This window comes from Sitophilus oryzae, unplaced genomic scaffold (assembly GCF_002938485.1).
Source record: "Sitophilus oryzae breed Bouriz unplaced genomic scaffold, Soryzae_2.0 scaffold_165_pilon_pilon, whole genome shotgun sequence".
NCBI classification, from domain to species: domain Eukaryota; kingdom Metazoa; phylum Arthropoda; class Insecta; order Coleoptera; family Curculionidae; genus Sitophilus; species Sitophilus oryzae.
The window spans coordinates 3102298-3125784 of record NW_022146347.1 but is presented as its reverse complement, the minus strand read 5'-3'; the positions used below and the strand labels follow the sequence as shown (position 1 = coordinate 3125784).

Sequence of the window (23487 nt, the reverse complement as noted above, 5' to 3'; positions counted from 1 at the left end):
ACCGCACAAGCAGGCGTTTATGAAAAATGTTGCATCTAGAGTTGGAACTTTATTTTTTACTATTAGTTACTCATTTTACTACAGCTGTAATATATTTATCGTCGTTTCAGAAGTATACATGAAAGTTTTTAAAATAGTTTATTTTTTTCTACACACATTTTCCTACGCACTTAAAAACCGGCAACACTGTATGCCGCATTTTATTTTGTCTCTCTGTCTGCCAACCGATCATTTATATTTATCGCTGTCGCATGCATTAAGATAGATACCACGCAGATGAAGTGTCCAGGATGGTAAAGGAGAAACAGAAAATATAGAGCCGAGATAAAGAAGATTTTCTCAAGGGTTTCCAGATTGTTATAGCTAAATTCCATGGGAGGCAAAAAAAGCGAGAGAGAAAAAAAACAGTATAGTTCCTTTCGTTTATGTCTAATTATTTATGTGTATTATTTTACTTTGTGAACCTTATCAACATTATTTGATTGAAGCTTCCCGGGATAGTATAATAATTTCCCGGTATTCTAGAACTGACCTAAATCCGGAATTTCCCGGAAATTCCCGACGTCTGGCAACCCTACTCCATAGTAAATTTAATTTAAGAACAAGAACATCAAAGATTACCTTTGCCGTTCAAATGAGAAATTCAAGTTTAAAACTGTGCTATAACTAAAAAACTACTTTTGTGTAATATCCACAAAGGTACTGAAAAACAGATAATAATATTTAAAACTTTCCTTTTAGTCTGCAGTATTAGTAGAAACATATTTTAAAATAGTTTAATATTATGTTGATACGTCATATCCCTGTGACCATGAAGAAAAAATACTATCACTATAAAATTCAAATTAGAGCAGAAAACGTTGTTTTTACATATACATCGGTAATTAACTTTAACTAGAATAACCTATATCGCGCTGGTATCAATGTTCGTTAAATAATCAATTTTCAATATGTTATTAAGCTCCATTTTCTATTAACCTAAATAAAGTTACCAAGGGTTTGGTAGCCATTATCTATTAACATAAAAAAATGAACTTTGAATCAATCAAAATGAAAAACGGAACGGTTTTCATTTAGTTTTTGTACCGCATACCTACTTTATTATTAACTTCCATTACTATAATACCTAATCCGCTTTTGTCCTTGTCACTATTTTTCTATTTTATAATGCAGGGTAAAATATTTAAAATAATTACCCGGAGTGTGAGTCACGAACTCTGCGTGTATCTTATGTTCTGGTAATAAATATTTTTTTGTGTTCTTTTAACGCTTATTCGCATATTAGTTAGTGTTAAACACCTACTCTTATTCATTAATTACATTACATTATATATTTATTGAGATATTTATAGGGGCGGCAATCATCAGTACGCATTATACCGATATTTTCTGATTTATGTAAATGGTTTATCTAACTTACTGCTAAATAAAATTATGAAAACAGTTAGTCAGTAGTTAATGATTGTATATAATAAAATATTTATGTTCGCCACAGGATATCCACAAGGACTTTTGCCGTTCTACCAACATTTATTCGTCTCTTAAAGAATAAAAGTTTTCAATTTTGACAACGTATTATGCTCCACCCATTACCCAAACTGGTAATATAGGTACATAATTAAATATTATAATATATATCACGATCGAAAAAAACACCGTCAGAGATGGCTTAGAAATGTTGATGGCTGCCATTTTAAAAAAAAATTAAAAAATAGGGAATAATGTTCTAAATTTCAAACTAATAGATGAGGTATCGTTACATCAAATATTAAATTCTATTCGGTCTAATGTTGTCGGTGAAGATGATTTATCAATTAAAGCACTAAAGCTGTGCATGCCTTACTGTGGTAAAGCGGTAATAAATATAATTAATACTTCTATTTTAGACAATATCTATCCCGAAATATGGAAAAAATCTATTATAACACCTCTCTGTAAAATTTCCAAACCTTTAAATAACAATGATCTAAGACCCGTGAGTATATTGCCAGCAATTTCTAAAATTATAGAAAAACATCTACATAATCAAATTGTTTCATTTGTAGATTCAAATAAACTAATACCAGAATGCCAATCTGGTTTTCGTAAGAACTACAGCACTATCACTTGTTTACTGAAGCTGGTTAATGATATTAGAACAAATCAAGAAAATAAAAATATGACGTGTCTTAGCTTACCAGACTTTAGTAAAGCATTTGATACTCTAGACCATTCATTGCTCCTAGCAAAATTACAGTATTTTGGATTTTCAGACGGCTCTTTAGAATTGATAAAAAACCTTTTAAAAGATAGATCACGTTATGTTGTCATGAAACGGGGAAGTTTAAAACAAAAATCTAGTTATATTCCTATGATTTCTGGGGTTCGTCAGGGATCTATTCTGGGGCCACTTTTATTTTCGTTATATGTGGCTGATATGGATAAGGAATTACAGTTTTCTAAATTGCAGCAATATGCAGATGATTCTCAAATTTATTCAAAATAGATACTAATAATTTGGCACAATTTCAGTTAAATTTTAACGACGATCTTAATAAAATTAATAAATATGCTCTGGATCATAATTTGAAATTAAATGCCGGTAAATCTTGTGTTATAGTATTTGGTAGTGATATAAACAAAATTACAAATACGGCTGATAACATGAATATCCATATAGATAATGTAGCGATACCCATTGTTACAGAGACTAAAAATCTTGGAGTCTATTTTCATGCGAAGCTTTCTTTTCAGGCACATATAACTACTAAATTAAAGGCTGCTTATATAGGGTTGAAGAATTGTTCGTCTCTTAAGAAATATATACCATCAAAGACTAAGTATCAATTATGTGACACACTTATTTTATCTTTATTTGATTATGGCGATGTTGTTTATGGTACATCCATAAACGCTAGATTCTCTAGAAAAATCCAAATACTTCAAAGCTCGTGTCTACGGTTTTCTTTTAACATTCCTTTTAGAGATCATATAACGCCACATCTTAAAAATTTATCTATTTTATCCATGACTAACAGACGACAATTTCATTTAATGACATTCATTTATCGAATTTTAACTACAGAGCAGCCTCCCTATTTGTTCCCATTGTTTCACTACGTTGACCATGATCATTCGACTAGACAAGTGCATTGTTTTAAAATTCCTCAACACCGAACAGCTAACTTCCAAAAATCTTTCAGTTGTTTCATAGCGCCACATTTGTGGAATAATATTTCTAATAACTTTAAATTTCAATCCTTTACAGATTATAAAAAACAAATTAAAAATCATTTACTAAATTCGTAAATATTATAATTTCTTCGACTGATTTGTGAGATCTTGTTCTTCTGGTATGCCCGCCATTGGTTGCTGTTCCGGTTTTTACACTGTTTCATTATGCCTCTCTGCTTATCTCCGCTCAGCCCTGATAAAATTATATTTTCCCTTTTTTTATATAATTTTAATTTTTTTAATTCTGTTTATTTTTATAATTTAATTTATTTCTATTTTGTATATGGGGTCGCACCACTTTGGCACTTTGTGCCATTGTATCGGTTTTTTAATCGCGATGCGATCCCTTTAGACACACATTTATTAATACTAATATTATTCTGTAAAACAATGGGGTCTAATAAAGAAATTTGAATTTGAATTTGAATTTTATATGTAATTGTTAGCTGAGAATGACCAAAAACAGATAATTTGTTTTTCAAAATTTTTTAACAAATATTCAAGAAATTAAGTTTTAAGAGTTTTCTTTCTTTTGACAGTTGATACAGTCACTGAGGTTTAAACAAAATATACCTTGGCAGCTAACATACATATATTCATTTTATGGTAGACAGTAGTAAGTTAACAGAACACAGGGTCAGTTTTAAATAAGTGCAAATAATTTTAAGAGTAGTATATTTCTTCCCCAGAAACACGTTTATGAGATTTTCTTCGCGGAATTTTTTTTTTAAAAATTTGGAATTTTTTTTGAAATTTTTGAATTTTTAGTTAAAAACATAATACCTTCATAATATGGCTACTATGGCAACATAGGTAGTAGATTAAATTTACAAGAAAGAAAACCCAGAAAAGATCCAGTGGTTCTCAAAATTTAAACGAAAAAACATTTTTTTTAAATTGTTATTTCAAAATTGACTCGGTTATTTTGGACTTGTTTGAAAAGCGGTAAAGAGAAAATATGTTTTTTTTATCGAGATCTACCGACCCTGAAAATATTTGCACTTATTTAAGACTCACCTGGGGTGCAACTTTGTTCATGTTTCAAAGCGATAGCAAAGTAATTTGTAGCTTGATGCACTATGTTCAGTAGCAACATCGATTCGTAGCGATATTCTGATTTCTCGCTTTGTGGCGAGGTGACAGTCTAGACACGTGTGCAAGAGTGTGATAGTGATACCATATTTCGCAGCATTTGAGCGACACTAGTTTTGCAATGAACATAGTATCGATCTGGTTTCGACATCGCTTCTTAACGATCGGTTGCTAACTTGAACAAAGTCGCACCCCTGGTATATTCAGTAAATTTTGGTAGTACCCCCACCACTACAGTCTACATTTAGAACATTTAGAATTTTTAAGTAGTTTACTCTTTGATTTTATTATTTTCCTATTTATTATATTTTAAACCTCATACACTTTGGCAAAAAATCTACATATATATAAAAAATCGGTAAAAAAACTTTTAAGTTAAACGGTTTTATCTTATGTGCACTGAAAACTAGAAAATAATAATAACAATTAGGTATTTTGAACTTCTAGTTCAGAAATATTTTAGTACTAGGCAGAATAGGTTTTAGGCATATTAGACTAAAATAAAAACGTGGGGCCCCTCTGAAATCCTACCTATGGCAAAGCATATCTTCATACCTTGGTAGATCATGAGCTCGGCGTTCGCTGGTCAAGCCGCCACGGCTGGTTATTGATTGTCAAAATCTCCAGTTACGATTATAGTAAGTCGATGCAATCCACACTTAGTACAGAAGAAAGTATTACAGCAATAGTTAATGGGCCCCACGTTTTTATTTTAGTCTAATATGCCTAAAAGCTATTCTGCCTAGTACTAAAATATTTCTGAACTAGAAGTTCAAAATACCTAATTGTTATTATTATTTTCTAGTTTTTAGTATTTAACGGAAATGCCTACCGAATATTCCTCATTCTATTTAATTCATTTAGTGCATCATTATCACATGGTTTTTTACCTGATAATTTATTACAATCTAATTCCTCAATACATAGCCATTCCAGAGACTTGACTCGACTTAGAGCCACGTATGCTTGCCCTTCCTCAAACAATTTTGAGCCCAAATACACTACTGCATGGTCGACTGTGCTGCCCTGCATTTTATGGACGATGGATGCCCATGACAAAATTAAGGGTAACATTCTTCTTTCAGCCGTACCATAATTGAATTTTGCTGGAAACTGTATGGCTTTCGGGTGTATAACGTGTATGCCGTCTCTGCCAAAGTCAATCCAAACTGATGGTACCTACATCTGTTTCGTACATTTGGGTTCGACGGAACTGAGGCCAAACAATTTCTGTAATGTGGCCTATAGCACCATTTACCAATCCTTTTGTAACGTCAATGTTGGACCGCAACATTACTTTTGCTCCTACAAATATTTAATTATTACTTTATATTAAAAGTACTGATGGTAAGCCTCCAGTCTTATTTATATCTGTTGGTATTATATTTGCGAAATTTAAATTATCTGTATTTCGTGTGGCGTCAATTAGTTGGTCCTGTGCTTTAATGGTATAAATTCGAGATTTAAAACAGCAGCGTTGTGATTGTTTACTTGCTGATTAGTGGGGTATACCCTTAACGCTTTGTCTGTTGCAAACTCATCACTTGGGTTTTGAAGTTCCCACGAGCAATGGACATTTTAATGCTCGACCCCCCCCCAGAGGTCCAGTAGAGGGGCAAGGCTATAATATACAACAAGAGGCGCCCAATCTTGAGGGGAAAACGCTTGCGACATTACATTTTTAGCCACCCTAATGCCATACAGTCCTCAGCACGTTTTAACCTATTACCTTAACTTGGGTGGTAAAGCTACCGCTAACTACCTGTCCTTCTAACGTATCTGTCCTTAACGTGTGCTAACTATCTGTCCTTCTAACGTCACACAATCTTGGACACAACTGTTCTGGACACGACTACTCATGCCCTCACCTAATACGCCATTTTGTAACGACATCCATCTTGGATTTTAAATTTTGTCATAATCACAGTATTCTACTAGTGTAGCCCTTTCATTTGATACCCATATTGAGGGAGTTGTGGAAAAATATGAAATCCGCCATTTTGTACCGGCGGCCATTTTAGATTTACAATGTTATTGATATTACTATATTGTATTGTCATCGGAACTAAAGGTGTGTACCAAATTTCAGATCAATCTGACAACAGGAAGGTACTTAAATTTCAATTTCTAATTTTGACCCAAATAAACAAACAAATAAATAAATACCGTACGGGTCGAGCTAAATAAAACCGTTTAATAAAAATGCTAATGTTTATCTGTGTCGTCTCTACTGAAGTAACGACTTGCTCTAGAAAGTTGCTTTTTTTACTAAAAGATAGCTAATTGGCTCTCCTAAAAACTGTCGTCGCCGGATTTTTTGTTTTTCATTTAATTAAAAAAATTATAAAAAGTATTTTTTTCCTGATGTCGATGTCGTGGCGGATGCGCCAGGCTTCAACTCGTGTAAATATAAATTACTAAATCATGACAGTTGTGTGGGTCATTTTAATACATAGGTAAATTGCATTTTCTGTCATTCTTTGGATGACCGTCTGTCTAAGTCTTCCCTAATCTGTTGGACAGTGAAAATGTATTAAACAGCTAACTCCATTATTCCTAATTTTACAGAAGAGCAAAAAAAACGGTACAAAAAAATAGGTACACATGTATATAGCAAGTATATTCATATGATAAAGAGATAATAATATTTGTTCGGGAACAATAAAACTCAATATTTCATTAAAAATTTAACGTAAAAATTATGTATTAAACGTATTATTTAATTAACGTAAAAAATGGAGTTTAGCAGGTTAACACATTTCACTGACGATATGACGTGATAGTAATTTTAATTGCATCTACATAAGCATGTAGTTATTTAATAAAATTTCTAATTGTAAACAAGCTAATAAGACTGACTTAAAACCTTATACCAGTTGTCCTTAGAAGTGTATCAACCCCGCAAAAAAAATAACCGATCATTTCTGAAGGAAATTCATTAATATGTAGTTTAATCGACAAACCGTAAACGATAATCCCGAATATGCACGTACGGCTTTTTCCCGTCACTTAGAAAATAATTTGCCGTGATTTTTTTGTACATAGATTTCGAAACGACGCCGACGCCCAGTAGAATATCGATTTAAAATATTAAATAGTAAAGGTTTCTTGAAAGGCTAACGTGGAGAATAATGCTCGTGTTAATTTTTTTCGTCTAATAATTAAATCTTTAAAATGACCTTAATTCATAACGGCATATATTGACTACGCTATTATGTCTGTAAAGGCGAGACAATTACTTTGTTCTATTATTTTATAGTAATATTACGCTAACAATTACCGATTAAATAATCGAGTACTACAGGGTGATAATATATCTACACAGACAACACACAATTTGTATTAGATATTTGTATCACTTGTATGCTCTTCCTATTATCCACTACACTTCTTAACGGATGCACATATTTTTAGGGCTGGTAAATCTCGATAAAAGAAACATAATATTTTCTCTTTACCGTTTTTCAAATAAGTCGAGTCCAAAATAATGGAGTTATTTTATTTTTATTTTGAAAATTAAAAAAAAATAATTGTTTAAATTTTGTGAACCACTGGATTTTTTCTGTTTTTTTTTCTTCTAAATTTAATCTACTACCTACGTTGTCATATCATAATGTTATGATTTTTAACTAAACATTAAAAAAACATTCAATTTTTTATTCCGAAAATACAAATTTTTCAAAAAGAATACTCGCGAAAAACCCTCATAGACGCGTTTCTGGTGTCGAAATATACTACCCCGAAAAATATTTGCACTTATGTAAGACTCACTCTGTATATACAGGGTGAGTCTTAAATAAGTGCAGATATTTTTAGGAGTGAAATATTTCGACACCAGGAATACGTCTATGAGTTTTTTTGCGAAAAAATAATTTTGAAAATTTGCAATTCTTTGAGAAAAATTTACAATTCTTTGAGAAAAATTTTGATTTTTTTTTAGTTTTTGGTTAAAAACTATAATATCTTGATAATATGGCAACAGTAGATAATAGATTAAATTTACAAAAAAGAAAAACCCAGAATTTTTTTTTTGAAAACAGTTTTTGAAAACAGTTTTTATGATATACTCTGTTTTTTTTCTCAGGTAAGATTTCGACAGACGACGACAGAAGAGACGCAGATGACGTCCCATACCAATCTATTTATTTTACTAAAAAAAGTTTCTAATAATTTTTAAGTTAACTATGGATGGGTTTAAATATAAATCCGTCATGCGTCGTCTCTTGTTGTTTTTAACCAGTTTTATTGGTTTATTTCAAAAATGACAGATCGTATTTCAATTTTATTGGTTCGACGGAACGATGAACGACAAACGGACGCCGATGCGTATGAACTCGCCTTTAGATTTTTGATGCTTGTCAAAGTCTTGCCAAATTAGAGGTTATAATTTTGTGTCAACTTTTGTCGGTTTTGTCAAATACCCTGCGTTTTGGAAGATGATGCATTTTGATTCGTGTTATTACGTGTGTTTTGTGTCTTTTGAAGTCAAGTGGAGGAAAAATCGAGTGAAAATTAACTGTAGACCCAGAGCACAGTTTATGGTTAATACTCGCTGCCCAGGCAAAAAGTCTTATACACCAATAAAATTACCATCATTAAAGTTCGTATACCATCTCGTCGTAGATAAGTGCATCTCGAATATGGTAGAAGGACTATACTAAACACATACTAAAAACTGGAGTAGCTGTATAATATCGACATCACACGATACGTAAATAATGGATTTTAGTACTGCACAAGAAAAATAATGCCAAAGGTACTGGTTTAAAAAATTAAGATTAAAGTTAATTAATCAACCTTTAAGGTACCCATAAAATTTGGTAAGTGTTATTAATAATAAAAAAGTTTGTTTTATTTATGTTGTTTTATTTATTCCTGTGGAATATTACAAATTTATATTTGTACATAAGTTATATTGATAAATATAATCATAAATGCAGGAAGTTTCATGAAGCTTGAAAGTAAGAAATAGTTCTTTTTTATATTTTTTTGGTATGTCATATAATTGTTCTTGTTTGTTTTGTATTAACACATGCCGTTTTTTCTTAAATAAAATAACTCGATTACATTTTTTTAGTTTTATACAATTTTTTCACAATATTTTGAAGTAATCACTTGTCAGTCAAATTTTAAATATAATAATTTCCTGCTATGCGTTCCAGTTGTACCAACTTATTTCTTTGTAAAATAAAATAAACTACTTTGAAATTAAAATGACAGACACATCTATCACTGTCAAGGATCTTCTCGTTGGACAGACTATACATGATTTAAACAAAAAATATTTTTTTTATTTTCAAAGTAAAATAGCTCGCTTATCTTCGACTTATTTGAAAAACGGTAAAGAGAAAATATGTTTCTTTTATCGAGATCTACCAGCCCTGAAAATATTTGCACTTATTTAAGACTCACTCTGTATAATTTCTTACTAGTGAAAATGTATAATTATATGTATAATGTATTTCATTATTCTTCATATTTTTAATCGGGAAACAATCTCACGACAAAAAACAACAAAAGAAAATACAGAAAAGCAAATCTTAAAAAAACTTAATTCAAAATTGCGTATATTCAAATTTGTCCAGAACTGTATAAAAAAGTTTCTATGACGTAAGTTCCAACTCGGAAGTATAAATCAAAAAATAGTATTTAACTCGTTCCTTAGTTTTTTTGTTGAATGTTGATAAGTTACTGACATGTTACCAAGTTACTGTTACCAAGTTACTGACATCCACATACCAAATTTCAACACTTTATTATAAATCGCATTTGAAAAAAGGCGATATGACCAAATTTACCAAATCCAAATTTAATGCAAAAATCCTATCATTCCTCCTGACTTGTTTCGCATGTTTTAATTTACACCCTGTATAGGGGTTTTCCAAATTATATCTGTTGTTTTTGATATTTTTAATGATTTTTCACACATAATATAATATTAAAAAAATCAATTGAATTCAAGTAGCGTCAACTAAATATAAAATTAAATCAGTTAGAAAAGGGTATAGAGAATTTTTCCATACACTAAAAATCGCATCATATTGATTTTATTACAATGAACAACTATGATCAAGTTTTACTTTCGTGACAGAAAGCTGAAGCTTGGCAGAAATGAAGCTTTCAAATTTGAAAAAGAATGAATATATTATCCCTAAATCATAAATTACCAAAACTACAAAATATATTTATGCCATTTAAATCTGTTTAAATACATACAAAAATACCGTCGCGTCGCGCGTCAGTCGTCACTCATCACTCTAAAGCCAATCCTACGTATAGGCAACACTCTTTACGTTTTACATGTTCTTTGTATGCCGAGATATGATGTTCTATAATATTTTTATGTTATATCCAAATAAATAATTGGAATAATTTATATAATAAATAATAAAATAATTGCGCTATTTTATGAATATATATTTTATATAATATAAATAAGTCATAAATTCTAAGCTATATTCAGTTGTGGTCATAGATGGGAGAACGGTAGCTACTTTAAACGTAAAAACAATATGATTAAAAAACGATGTCAGCGATGGCTTTGAAATGAAGATCGCTGGCATTTTATATGTAAAGTTAAATGAGACATGTCATCGATCGACCTTTCTAAGCCAAATGAAAGCCTTTTTTGGATCATACAGTATTTTATTTCCTATATTCAATTATTATACTTATTTAAATTTAAACATATCAATTTTTCAGAAAATCCAAATTTAGTTAATAAGTTGTTTGTTAAGTTTAGAGTTACATAGTAATTGGTAGTTTGTATCTTGGTAGCAATTATAGTATTTTGTCTATAAAATATCTTATTTTCAGACTTATGGCAGACGATCGATGACATTTCCCATATAATTTTACATATAAAATGACAGCGATCTTCATTTCATAGCCATCGCTGACGCCGTTTTTATTCGATCATACGGTATTAACACTACATATCCATGTATACCTATTATTATGGCCCCTCTTCTATTGGGCCACCTCTATCTATATTATTAATTAAGCCGATCCTGTCATACATTTCGATAATCATAATCTTTACAATGTTTCAGTTTAATCTTATACTAGACTTACCTTAATAAAATTGTCAGATTAACATCATGACTCAGTCGGTCTAAAGCTGCGGTTCCGTCCACTCTTACTGAATTAATTTTGTCCCTAAGCGATGAAGAATTTCCAACAGGAGCGTGTCTTTCCTTGAGAATATCGAAAATATTCGGCTGTCTCAAGAACGCCACCACTTTGTCGTTATATGCAACTGGTACTTCTGGAATATTTGTTTGAACATTGTTAGTTGTAGGTAATGATCTTGGAGGTGGAACTGGAGCCTGAAAATATTGAAACTGTTATTAATAAAATAAAACTGGCTTCTAAAAATACATTTCTGTGTCTTGGAGAACTCACTTCAATGTCATCTGAAAACCTTCTACCAAGAGAAACTGTATCCAAAGGAAGACGCGGGTCCATATAAGTAGTTTTCTTGTTAGTATGGTCAATGAAGAATGGCTAATTAAAGACTTGGTGTTAGATGAGGTTAGTAAAGCAATACAAATATTAAAAATTTTAGTAAGTTAATAAGTTAGTTATACAGGGTGGTCCGAAATGTATTCCAGAAACTTCGGCAGTATATTCTACAGATAAAAATAAGTAAAAAAGTTCGTATAAATGTATGTCCTAAAATGCATATTTTCGGAGATACACGGTGTAGAAGTTACATCAATAATTGGATGAAAATTACTGTCTCGGAGTTTTTTGACATGGGAAATTTGACTTGAAATCATATGACTACTATTTGTAGATGACGCCACTTAGGTACCTATTTTTAACTGATTTGAAGAGTAATAATTTTTCGTCCGTACCTATATAAAACTACTGAATAAAAAGATATACATTAATGACGCTTTTTAAAAAAAGGTCTCTTAGTAAAAATCGCTGCGAGTAATGGTTCTCGAGATATTTGGAACCGAAATTAACACCTGTCATTATTGACATAAATAATTAAACATTATAGTTATTAAACTAAATAGTTATTAGACTGAAATGATAAACTTGAAATGTTTTTGTGCCAAAAGTTCAACAGAAAGTGTTTTATCATCATTTTTTTCAAAGAAAAATTTATGATTAATTTAAAAAAATAAAGTTCCCAATTTAATTTTCAATTCAGTCAAATCACTATCTACTCAACATGTTTATTTTTGTCAATATTGACATGTATTGACTATTTCCACTCTAAATATCTTGAGAACGGTTGCTTGTAGCGACTTTTACCAAGATAAATTTTTTAAGTAAAAAATTACAGAAATGTATTTTTTTTTCACTCAGTAGTTTTATACAGGTACGGACGAAAAGTTATTACTCTTCAAATCAGTTAAAATACATGTAGGTGTACGCCCCCTACAAATAGGAGTCTATTGATACGAATATCAAAAAACTCCCAAACACCAATTTTCATCCAAATATTGACGTTACTTCAGAAATTATTTGAAAAAAATCGAAATAAAAATGAAACTTCTACACTCGGTATCTCTGAAACTAAGCATTTTAGCACATAGATTTATACGAACTTTTTTACTTCTTTTTATCTGTAAAATATGCTGTTTTTTTTGCAAAGTTTCCGGAATACAGTTCGGACCACCCGGTATATCTCTGTATAATAAAAAAATACCTTAGCAGCAGCATCATTCTTGGTATCCCATCCTTCTGGCAAGCCTTTATTAGTGTCAGCAAACAAATTTACTAAAGAGACTAATTCTTTATTATGCTGATATTTTTCAAAATAGGATGGATCCCTTCTTATTCTAATTATCATGTGTTTAAGCGTTGGATTTCTATTGTATAATAATGTAGCTTCCTAAAATTGCAATTAGTATTTATTACATCAATGTCACCAAGAATCTTACCAATATTATGAGCTTACCTGATTCATATGAAGAATTGTATAAAAATCAGGTCTTACTAATAATTTGCAACCAGGAGGCGCATCTGTCGCAGTACTATTTTCTAATCTACTTGAACTAATTGTCCTTCTAATACTTTGGTATCGTCTATCTAACTGTCTCCTATGTTGTTCTGCTCCAACCATATTCGTTGAATTATTAAAATTACATCCTGGTCTCGTCCAAGAAGTGGTACGTGTTGTGTGGTCGATATAAAACACTCTTCCGTGACTATCCATCCTAGCTTCCCAAGCTATAAAAATTGTTATTTATAAAAAACTCTACAAGACTTGTTCCAATTTCTTACATGGAGGTAAAGGTTCATCATGTTCCCCAGGAACCTCCGAATAACATAATAATCGATGACTCCTCTCTGGAATAGAGGGTAATCTAGTAGTACTTAACCGTTGTAATGCTATAGGAACACCTCCACTTGCTTCTCCATTTTCTACAGGTACTCTGGGACGTAAAGTTGGCCTTTGAATTCCTAAAATTAAAATAAAACTTTTCTTCAATTCTCTTAGCAACCTTGCCCTAATGTATACTAGTGTCTAGATTTACAAGACAATATTCTGGTAGCACAACTAATTTGATATGGGATAAACGGTATGAAGCAGAAATCTGTGTCCAAAATATATCCAGCTGGCTGAAATTTGTGATATAACAAGACTACCTTGGCTAAACGTCTACAACATCTAATAGTGGCCGTAGTCTGTGTCACTACGCTGTGTGGACTACAACGCGTACACTAATCAGTAGAAATCAAACATCATTAAGGAGAGACCAGCAACTCAAACTGTAGAAGATGAGCTGTGCCTTTGAAATAAACAAATAACGTTGCATAAAATCAACGACGGTCGACACATGTCGGACTCATGTTACGTTAAACCCATGCTAAGAAATTACATAATTCATTTGAAGATAAGAACAGAATATCGTTGACACATACAGATACGTGCTGACACCTTCGTCAAATTAGTAACAGGTATGTCAAAATGGAGAGGTTGGCTATGGGAATGTGTTAAGGGAAAAGCATTCTAGATTCTAGGAATGCAATGAATTTTGGTAGAACAAACTATACGCAGAGGCAGATAACTCCTAAATGGTGGCAGAAATGGCATGCTGACTGTATTATACACTATTATACACGGGCTACTGCAGATTGAGACTATACATAGAATGAAACATACATGTATCGCATATGAAAGCAATTATAAGCAACGTCTATTGAGTTAAACACCTAAGCGTACTCCTAAATAGAAAAAAAGGGTGGTCTACAATGCATGGTTTTGGCAGAAGAAATGGACAACAGCAAAGTGGGGGTGCTTGATTATTCCACAATTGAAGCAATAACAGTGCGTGTTATTTTCTGCAAATGCCATTATTAGATAAAAAAAAACGCAAACTGCAGATATCTGATTCTGCGCTCAGAAAGACAGTGTACCGAATTTGAAGAAATTAGGATATTTAAAATAATTAGATAATTAAAGGGATATTAATAAAGAGAATAATGATTAGGTAAGAAGATGAAGAAAAAAGTAGAGAGGTATAATACCTCGTTCTCCCAAACTAATACTTAAGGGTAGTCCAGAATAGTTCTTATAGAGTTCTTCTCCAAAAGTTATTTTTATAGGCAGTTCCAGGATAGTTCTATGGAGGGTAGAGGTAAGGAGAATGATCTTCGTGTATTGAAAAATGGTCATCAAAGAGTTCTGAAGGCCCCGTGTTGCCTCTCTTTTTTAACTAACTTCACTTTACAACAAGTCTACAGTATGTCCCCGGATTGTCTTTACAAGAGGAAAACACTTTTTTATTATAAACATTTTGAGAAAAATGCATTCTTCAGAAAAAAATTTTACTTGTTCTAAAATGGTAAATCCCGTTTATACTTTTCCCAATTGTCATATATGAAAATATGGTTGAATTTTTAATTCCTAAAAATCAAAAGGCGTTTCTATGGTAATATAATTTCGAGTTCATTTTTTGATATATGTTTATTATTAATTTTGATTAACGTTATATTTTTTGCTGTTTTGTGCTTCTTTAGCATTTTAAAACAGCAAAAAATATGACGTTAATTGGAATTCTAACAATAACCATACAATAACAATCTATCAAAGAATGGAAACTATAAATATATAAAAATTATATTACCATAGAAACGCGTTTTGATTTTTAGGACTAGGAAAAAATTCAACCATATTTTAATTTTTTTTTTAATTTTCTCTAAAACGGTATGGAAATTTGGAGAAGTGATTTAACCATTATAGAACAAGCAAAAAATTTTATGAAGAATTAATTCATTGTTCTCAAAATGTCAGTAATAAAAAAATGTTTCCTCTTGTAAAGACAATCCGGGGACATACTGTAGAGTGTCATGGCTATAAATGTAACGACAATTTGATTCGAAATATCTAGTATGTGGTAAAACAAAAGTATTCGTAAAAAATGTTTTTTTAAATATGCTAATAAGCTACCCTTGTTCCATTTGAAAAAATGGAGTTATGATTAAAACTACGACACCAAAAACATTAGACGATCAAATCTCTTTTCCAAAGCTCCTTGATTAAAAATTAATGATTTTAATACAACCATAGCACTGAGTGAAATTTAAAATAGTCTTTTTTAATTGAAAATGTCAAACTTTGACTTATGAAATGGCATTGGCATTCTATTCAGAATGTCATTTTGAAATATAAAGTAAAAAAAATGTGAAGGTACACACCAAATTTCTTTTTTTTATATGAAAAAAAGGTATAGGGGTTAGTCACTTTTGAAAAATACCCTGTATATTAGGTACATTAAAGATGCGATTGGGATAAAAAAAAACGATCTAAAAAATCGGCATCAGCAATGGAGCTAATACTATGTAAGCCAATAATGGATTGTTAATAATCCTCACCTTTACATCTTAGTTCTGACATTGCTATCAATCCTATTTGCGGTATTTCGATGTCAGGGGCGACAGCACCGTCCTCACTACTGTTTGCAGGCCTGACATCGGCTAGTTTAATTTCGGAACCTGCTATCGCTTCCTGATCTCGTAACGGAATATCAGGAGGTTCGGTTGATTTAAGATTTGGAGGCCTCAAGTCACTAGTCGCTCTATTTTTGCGCGAATGATGTGTCGGAGTCGGCGGACAAATGGGTAGAGCATTAGGTACTCCAGTTATTCTAGTTAAAGCTTTGGGATGGGGCCTGTAACAAACACTTTTTATTTGAAAGTGGTAAAGTATGATAAATTATGTAATAAAATATATTCTTACCCTGGCATTGTCTTTAATTTTTGAAGTAAGTGTAGAATGTTTTGTGTAGAATTTCAAAAATTAAAGACTATGCCAGTACATGAAACAGGGGCGTAGCGAGGGCACTTGTTGGAGGGGTGTTGTTCTGTTCAATTTCCATTCAAAATTATTTTATTTTCTAAATTTTAACCTATCGAAGTTATTTTAATATTAAATATTACATACTTTTAAAACATTAACTATCGATGTCAATATGACTCCTAATTGTAGGTCGCGCTACCTACATGTGTTTTAACTGTTTTGAAGAGTAATAACTTTTCGTCCGTACCTGTATAAAAGTACTGAGTGAAAAAATATACACCCCCGTAATTTTTTGCGTAAAAAATGTATTTGGGAATCTGGGTAAAAAACTGCTACGAACAACCGTTCTCACGATATTTAGAATGGAAATAGTCAATAAATGTCATTATGGACAAAAAGTAAACATGTTAAAAAAGTCTTAAAATAAACAAGATATTTATTTGACAGAAATGATAAATTTGCAAATTTTTTATTTTTTTTTAATTAATCATAAATTTTCCTTCGAAAAAGTTATGATGAAACAGTTTCTGTTGTACTTTTGACACAAAAACATTTCAAATTAAATTTATTATTGCAGTTTAATAACTATTTCGTCAACAGGTGGATACAAGGGCTGGCATTTTTGGTATTGGGTGCCGATTTCCGTGTATACGAAGAGTACGGTCAACACGCTTAGCAAAATAAGATATACTGAATAAAGACAGAAGGCAAGTATTTTCCCAAGCGCATGGAATCTAGCGTGAGATTAAGTGGTTATGTAATAAATACTTCGTATTTTTGCTCTCTCCGACTTACTAAATTGCCATAGCGATTCACTCCTATACATGTAAACGCCGACCCAAGGTTTCGCTTGCCAGCAGGGTACGTTAGTGATGACAGGTATTGATAATTTCGATTTCAAATATCTCGAGAAGCATTACTGGTAGCGATTTTTACCAAGAGACTTTTTTACGTAAAAAACTTCTTTTACTCAGTAGTTTTATACAGGTATGGACGAAAAGTTATTACTCTTCAAAGCAGTTAAAATATATGTGGGTGGCGCCCTCTACAAGTAGGAGTCACTGACTTCAAATCAAATTTCATATGTCAAAAAACTCCCAGACACCGATTTTCATCCAAATATCGACGGACATTAATTCAGAAATTATTTGAAAAAAAAATCAAAATAAAAATGAAATTTCTATACCCTGTATCTCCGAATCTAAGCATTTTAGGACATGCATTTATACGAACTTTTTTACTGGTTTTTAGCTGCAGAATATGCTGCCGAAGTTTCCCAAATACAGTTCGGATCACTCCGTATATCTGCCACTGTCAAAAATGTATTTTATTTTAAACACTATACAGGGTGAGTCTTAAATAAGTGCAAATATTTTTAGAGGTAGTATATTTCAACCCCAGAAACATGATTATGCGGTTTTTCTCGCGAAAAAAAAATTGAAAATTTGGAATTTTTTTTTAAATTTTTAGTAAAAAAAATATAATTTGTTGATAATATGGCTACATAGGTAGTAGATTAAATTTACAAGAAAAAAAATCCAGAAAAGATCCAGTGGTTCTCAAAATCTTAACAAAAAATCATTTTACACTATGGATACTATCAATTAAGAATTAAAAGTTAAGTATTTATTTGTTTTATATTTTATATTATTATTGCAGCCCCAGTTAATGACCAATGATAATTTTGACTAATTAAGAATAGCAATATTCTACCAAACTAATTAAAGACTTACCTTGCTATATCTTTTATCTCTCTCTTTGGTCTAGATTGATGAATTGGGGTCCCTGGCAATTCAATTGCGTCTCCGCATTCATCTGGTTTCTGTAGCGATCCTAGTCTAATAAGAGGTTTATGAGGCTTACTTGCTAAATCACTGCCGTATTCAGCACCATCCGGTGCATCGATAGACGTGCTACTCTGCGTTGACTGGGTAGAACTATAACTATAAAGAAACATCAATTGTATTTCAAATATAAACAACTGTAAAATACTATTATACCAACTGTATGAAATATTGTTTAAAAGTGAAAAAATAAACAAACCACAAAAATTCGTTAGGAATTAAAATAAATAACGTATTATCCAAAAATGAAACATACTGATGCAAATTGTGTCTCGGACCTTAATAAAAACTGATGATGTCAGTATTTGTTTATTTTTCCAAATGCGGTTTAAGTTGCTTATAATAACATTCTCTATAATCTGGTAATTTTTTCAAGCATCCATTTTGACATCTCAAAAAAGTTATTTTTTATAAAAAAAATATGAAAGGTCAGTCCACTATATGCAATAAACATTATGTCAGTTGTGAACTACAGCTATGAATTATCACTAAGACAAAAACTTTTCAATTTAATGATTTTCACAAAATACCTACATATAAAATTAATACAGTAAAGTTTCATTCAGAACCTCACAATTAGTGGAATAAATTAGTGGTTTCAATTATACTTTATACTTTTTAGTTTACGATCATTCACAATGTCTAAAGAATACAATTACAATTAATAGAATATCTTAGAAACAGCTTGCGGTTTTAGTTGTGTCCATAGAGAAAGCCTAATATCTATACTAATATATAAAATCCTTAAGTGACTGACATACTGATTAATCACGATCCTGCTCAAACCACTCAACGCAACGTAAGAAGCTCAATTTTGATAATCCAATAGGTAAATCTCGGTGTAAATAAATAACTAGTGATTTCTCAAAACATGACAATATTCTAGCATATTTTTAGTGATTTTTATAGTGAAAACCAAAAATGGATGTGGACCTTAATTCAGGACCTCGAAATTAGTAGAATAAATTAGTGATTTCAATTAGAGTTTATAGTTTTTATTTTAGAATTATTCACAATGTTTAAAAAACACCATTAACGATAGACAGTTGTATCCACAGAGAGAGCCTAATTATTTATACTAATATATAAAATCCTTAAGTAACTGACATACTGATTAATCACAATCCTGCTCAAACCACTCAACGTAAGAAGCTCAATTTTGGCATACAGGTTGATTGTAGGGTGTAGAGGTTCGATAAGAAGGGATTTTTCGAAATTCCAGTTACAAGGGGGTGAAACAACCCCTCAAATATTACAATATTTTTTATTTAAAAAACGGTCAAGTTTCCGAAAAAAACGATTAAACACGTATATTTTATTTTGTTTTTTTTCATATTTTAAGATTTTTTAAAAATGTATACAGGGTGTTTCGAAAAATTTTGGTCATTGATTAATCACGATCCTGCTTAAAGCGCTTGATGTAAAAAGCTGATTTTTGGAAAACGGATTGACTTTAGGGTGTAGAGGTTCGATAAAAGGGATTTTTTGAAACTCGAGTTTTAAGGGGGTGAAACCACCCCTCAAATATTAGAATATTTTTTATTAAAAACCGGTAAGTTTTTCGGAAAAACTCTTAAACACGTATATTTTATTTTGTTGTTTTACATATTTTAAGATATTTTAAAAATTTATACAGGGTGTTTCATAAAATATGATCATTTAGTAATCACGAGAGAGATTCTGCTTAAACTGCTTGAAGTTTAAAGCTGATTTTTGACAAACAGATTGACTGTGGGGTGTAGAGGTTCAATAAGGAGGGATTTGTCGAATCTCAAATTCCAAGAGGGTGAAAAACGCCCCTCAAATATTACAATATTTGTTATTTAAAAAACGGTTCGTCTTTCGGGAAAACGCTTAGACACGCATAATTTATTTTGTTTTTTTACATATTTTGAAATTTTTAAAAAATCATACAGGGTGTTCCGAAAAGTTGCGTAATTGATTAACCGCGATTCTGCTTAAACTGCATGACGTAAAAAGCTTATTTTTGGCAAACGGATTTTTCGAAAGTCAAATTTCAACGAGCTTAAGATAAAAACCAAGTTATATAATAATATCGACATATTGTTTTTTCTCATGCTGACATAAATGTGAGAAAATTTTATCCAGTTTGTATGTTAATGGAAATTCTTGCTTTGCTTTATCATCAAATCATCACTATTACAAATGATTAATTCGACGCGAACGAAGTCGCGGGTACACGCTAGTTAGCTTATAAAATAATTTTCCTTTTTTATTTCTAACTACAATATCTCTAGACGCATGATAATCAAAGAAATTTTGCTTTTTAATGTCAAAATGACATTACTCGCAAATATAATTAGTGAAAAAAGTTAAAGGTTTGTTAACTTTCTCTACTAATTGAGAATTACTACCACTAATTTTGACGTTGTGAATGCTTATATCGGAATTTGAAGAATAAACTTCTACGCCAATTGAGATAATAATATAATATTTCTACTATAGCTTCATTCAGAACGATTGGTAGTAATTTTCAATTAGTAGAAAAAGTTACTTGAACTTTTGCCACAAATAATGAAATAATACTTTAAAATTTGCGAGCAAGTCATTTTAATCTTTGATTGTGGTTAAAAAAGAAAAGTTTATTGTTTTATAAACTAAATTATCAGGCTTTCTCTATGGATACAACTGACTACCGCAAGTTGTTGCTAGGATATTCTATTAATTTTAATTCTATTTTTTTAGACATTGTGAATGATCGTTATCTTTTAAAGCTTTAAGCTTCATTCAGAACCTCCCAATTAGTGGAACAAATTAGCTGTTTCAATTAAACTTTTTTTAGTTCATGATCATTCACAATGTCTAAAAAACACAATAATTAAAATTAATAAAATATCCTAGCAACGGCTTGCGGTAGTCTGTTGTATCCACAGTGAAAGCATAATATTTAGCTTATAAAACAATAAACTTTTGATTTCTAACAAAAAATTTTCTTGACGGGTAATAATCAAGGGCCAAAATGACATTTCTCGCAAATTTTGAAGTATAATTAGCGGAAAAGTCAAAAGTTTGTTAACTTTTTCTACTAATTGAAAATGGCTACCACTAATTTAGACGTTCTGAATGCTTACATTGAAATTAAAGGAAGAAACTTCTACGCTAATTGAAACCACTAATTTATTCCACTAATTGCGAGGTTCAGAATGAAGCCTAAGTGTATTTAAATTAAACAGTTGTTACGCAGACTATAATGTTCGATAAAATTTAACAACTTTTTAAGTAGTAGGTGTAAATCTCGGTGTAAATAAATAACTAGTGATTTCTCAAAACATGACAATATTCTAGCATATTTTTAGTGATTTTTATAGTGAAAACCAAAAATGGATGTGGACCTTGATTCAGGACCTCGAAATTAGTAGAATAAATTAGTGATTTCAATTAGAGTTTATAGTGTTTAGTTTAGAATTATTCACAATGTTTAAAAAATACAATTAACGGTAGACAGTTGTATCCACAGAGAGAGCCTAATTATTAGTTTATAAAATAATTTTCCTTTTTTATTTCTAACTACAATATCTCTAGATGCATGATAATCAAAGACATTTTGCTTTGTAATGTCAAAATGACATTACTCGCAAATATAATTAGTGAAAAAAGGTAAAGGTTTGTTAACTTTCTCTACTAATTGAGAATTACTACCACTAATTTTGACGCTGTGAATGCTTATATCGAAATTAGAAGAACAAACTTCTACGCTAATTGAGATACTAATATAATATTTCTACTAAAGCTTCATTCAGAACGATTGGTAGTAATTTTCAATTAGTAGAAAAAGTTAACAAACCTTAACTTTTGCCACAAATAATGAAATAATACTTCAAAATTTGCGAGCAAGTCATTTTAATCTTTGATTATCATCCGCCAAATTTTCTTGACGGGTAATAATCAAGGGCCAAAATGACATTTCTCGCAAATTTTGAAGTATAATTAGCTGAAAAGTCAAGTTTGTTAACTTTTCCACTAATTGAAAATTACTACCACTAATTATGACGTTCTGAATGCATACATTAAAATTAGGTGAACAAACATCTACGGCTAATTGAAACTACTAATTTATTCCACTGATTTCGAGGTTCTGAATGAAGCTTTAGAGGAATAAATTAGTGCTTCAATTAGCGTAGAAGTTTGTTCCTCTTATATCATTGTAAGCATTCAGAACATCAAAATTAGTGGTAGTAATTTAAAATTAATAGAAAAAGTTAACAAACTTTGAACTTTTCCACTAATTATAGTTCAAAATTTGCGAGGAATGTCATTTTGGCTTTTTATTATCATTCGTCAAGACAAATTGTAGTTAGAAATCAAAAGATTATTGTTTTAATAAGCTAAATATTAGGCTTTCTCTATGGATACAACTGACTACCTCAAGATGTTGTTAGGATATTCTAATAATTTTATGTTTTGTTAGACACAGTGAATTACCGTAAACTAAAAAGTATAAAGTGTAATTGGAACCACTAATTTATTCCACTAATTGCTAGGTTCTGAATGAAGCGTTAGTATAAAGTATAATTGAAACCATTAATTTCGAGATTCTGAATGAAGCTTTATTGAAAATATGTTATGTTTTATGGCTGAATTAACTGGTATTACATACTTTCATTTTATAAAAGATAAAAACTATTATGTCCTTCCTATTTATTGTCAAATTAAAATTAAATTTGTACAAAAGATATTAGGTTTTGCACCTTATGCAACCTTTATTATGAAATAATAAAACGATATTTACCTGTCTTTATTTTCTAATAATTTATGAGCATTAACTGGACTAGATTCTGAACTTTTACTTAGGACCGTTGTAATATAATTATCACAACCAATATGTTTAGTAGACGACTCTACAAATATAGAACTAATTTTCTGCGCTGAGGAAGTAGAACAAGCATCAACATCAGATAGAGACGAGGCAGATTTATAATCTTCATCCGTGTCTATCAGTTCAAAATTAAACGTATCCTCTAGAGTTTGAAGTTTCTTAGGTTTATTTTGCCGTTGAACTATTGGAGGAGTAAAAGTAGTTGCTATAACAAAACTGCTTTAAGTAAAATTTTCACA

General features: G+C 30.9%; 1 protein-coding gene across 5 annotated transcripts in view; it reads right to left on the bottom strand.

Moving 5' to 3' along the window:
- LOC115880832 (E3 ubiquitin-protein ligase HECW2) overlaps positions 1 to 23487 on the bottom strand; it is a 261880-nt gene that overhangs the window by 100650 nt on the left and 137743 nt on the right. For 3 of the 5 annotated variants that reach the window (XM_030898133.1, XM_030898136.1, XM_030898137.1), the window contains exons 5-12: positions 23162 to 23453; positions 18301 to 18510; positions 16144 to 16439; positions 13549 to 13728; positions 13223 to 13494; positions 12971 to 13156; positions 11710 to 11811; positions 11380 to 11648 (exon numbers count right to left, since the gene is read on the bottom strand). In XM_030898133.1, the coding sequence (XP_030753993.1) occupies positions 11380 to 11648; positions 11710 to 11811; positions 12971 to 13156; positions 13223 to 13494; positions 13549 to 13728; positions 16144 to 16439; positions 18301 to 18510; positions 23162 to 23453 (1807 nt within the window). The remainder of the gene's footprint in view (positions 1 to 11379; positions 11649 to 11709; positions 11812 to 12970; positions 13157 to 13222; positions 13495 to 13548; positions 13729 to 16143; positions 16440 to 18300; positions 18511 to 23161; positions 23454 to 23487) is intronic. The other 2 variants (XM_030898134.1, XM_030898135.1) reach the window with 2 other exon arrangements.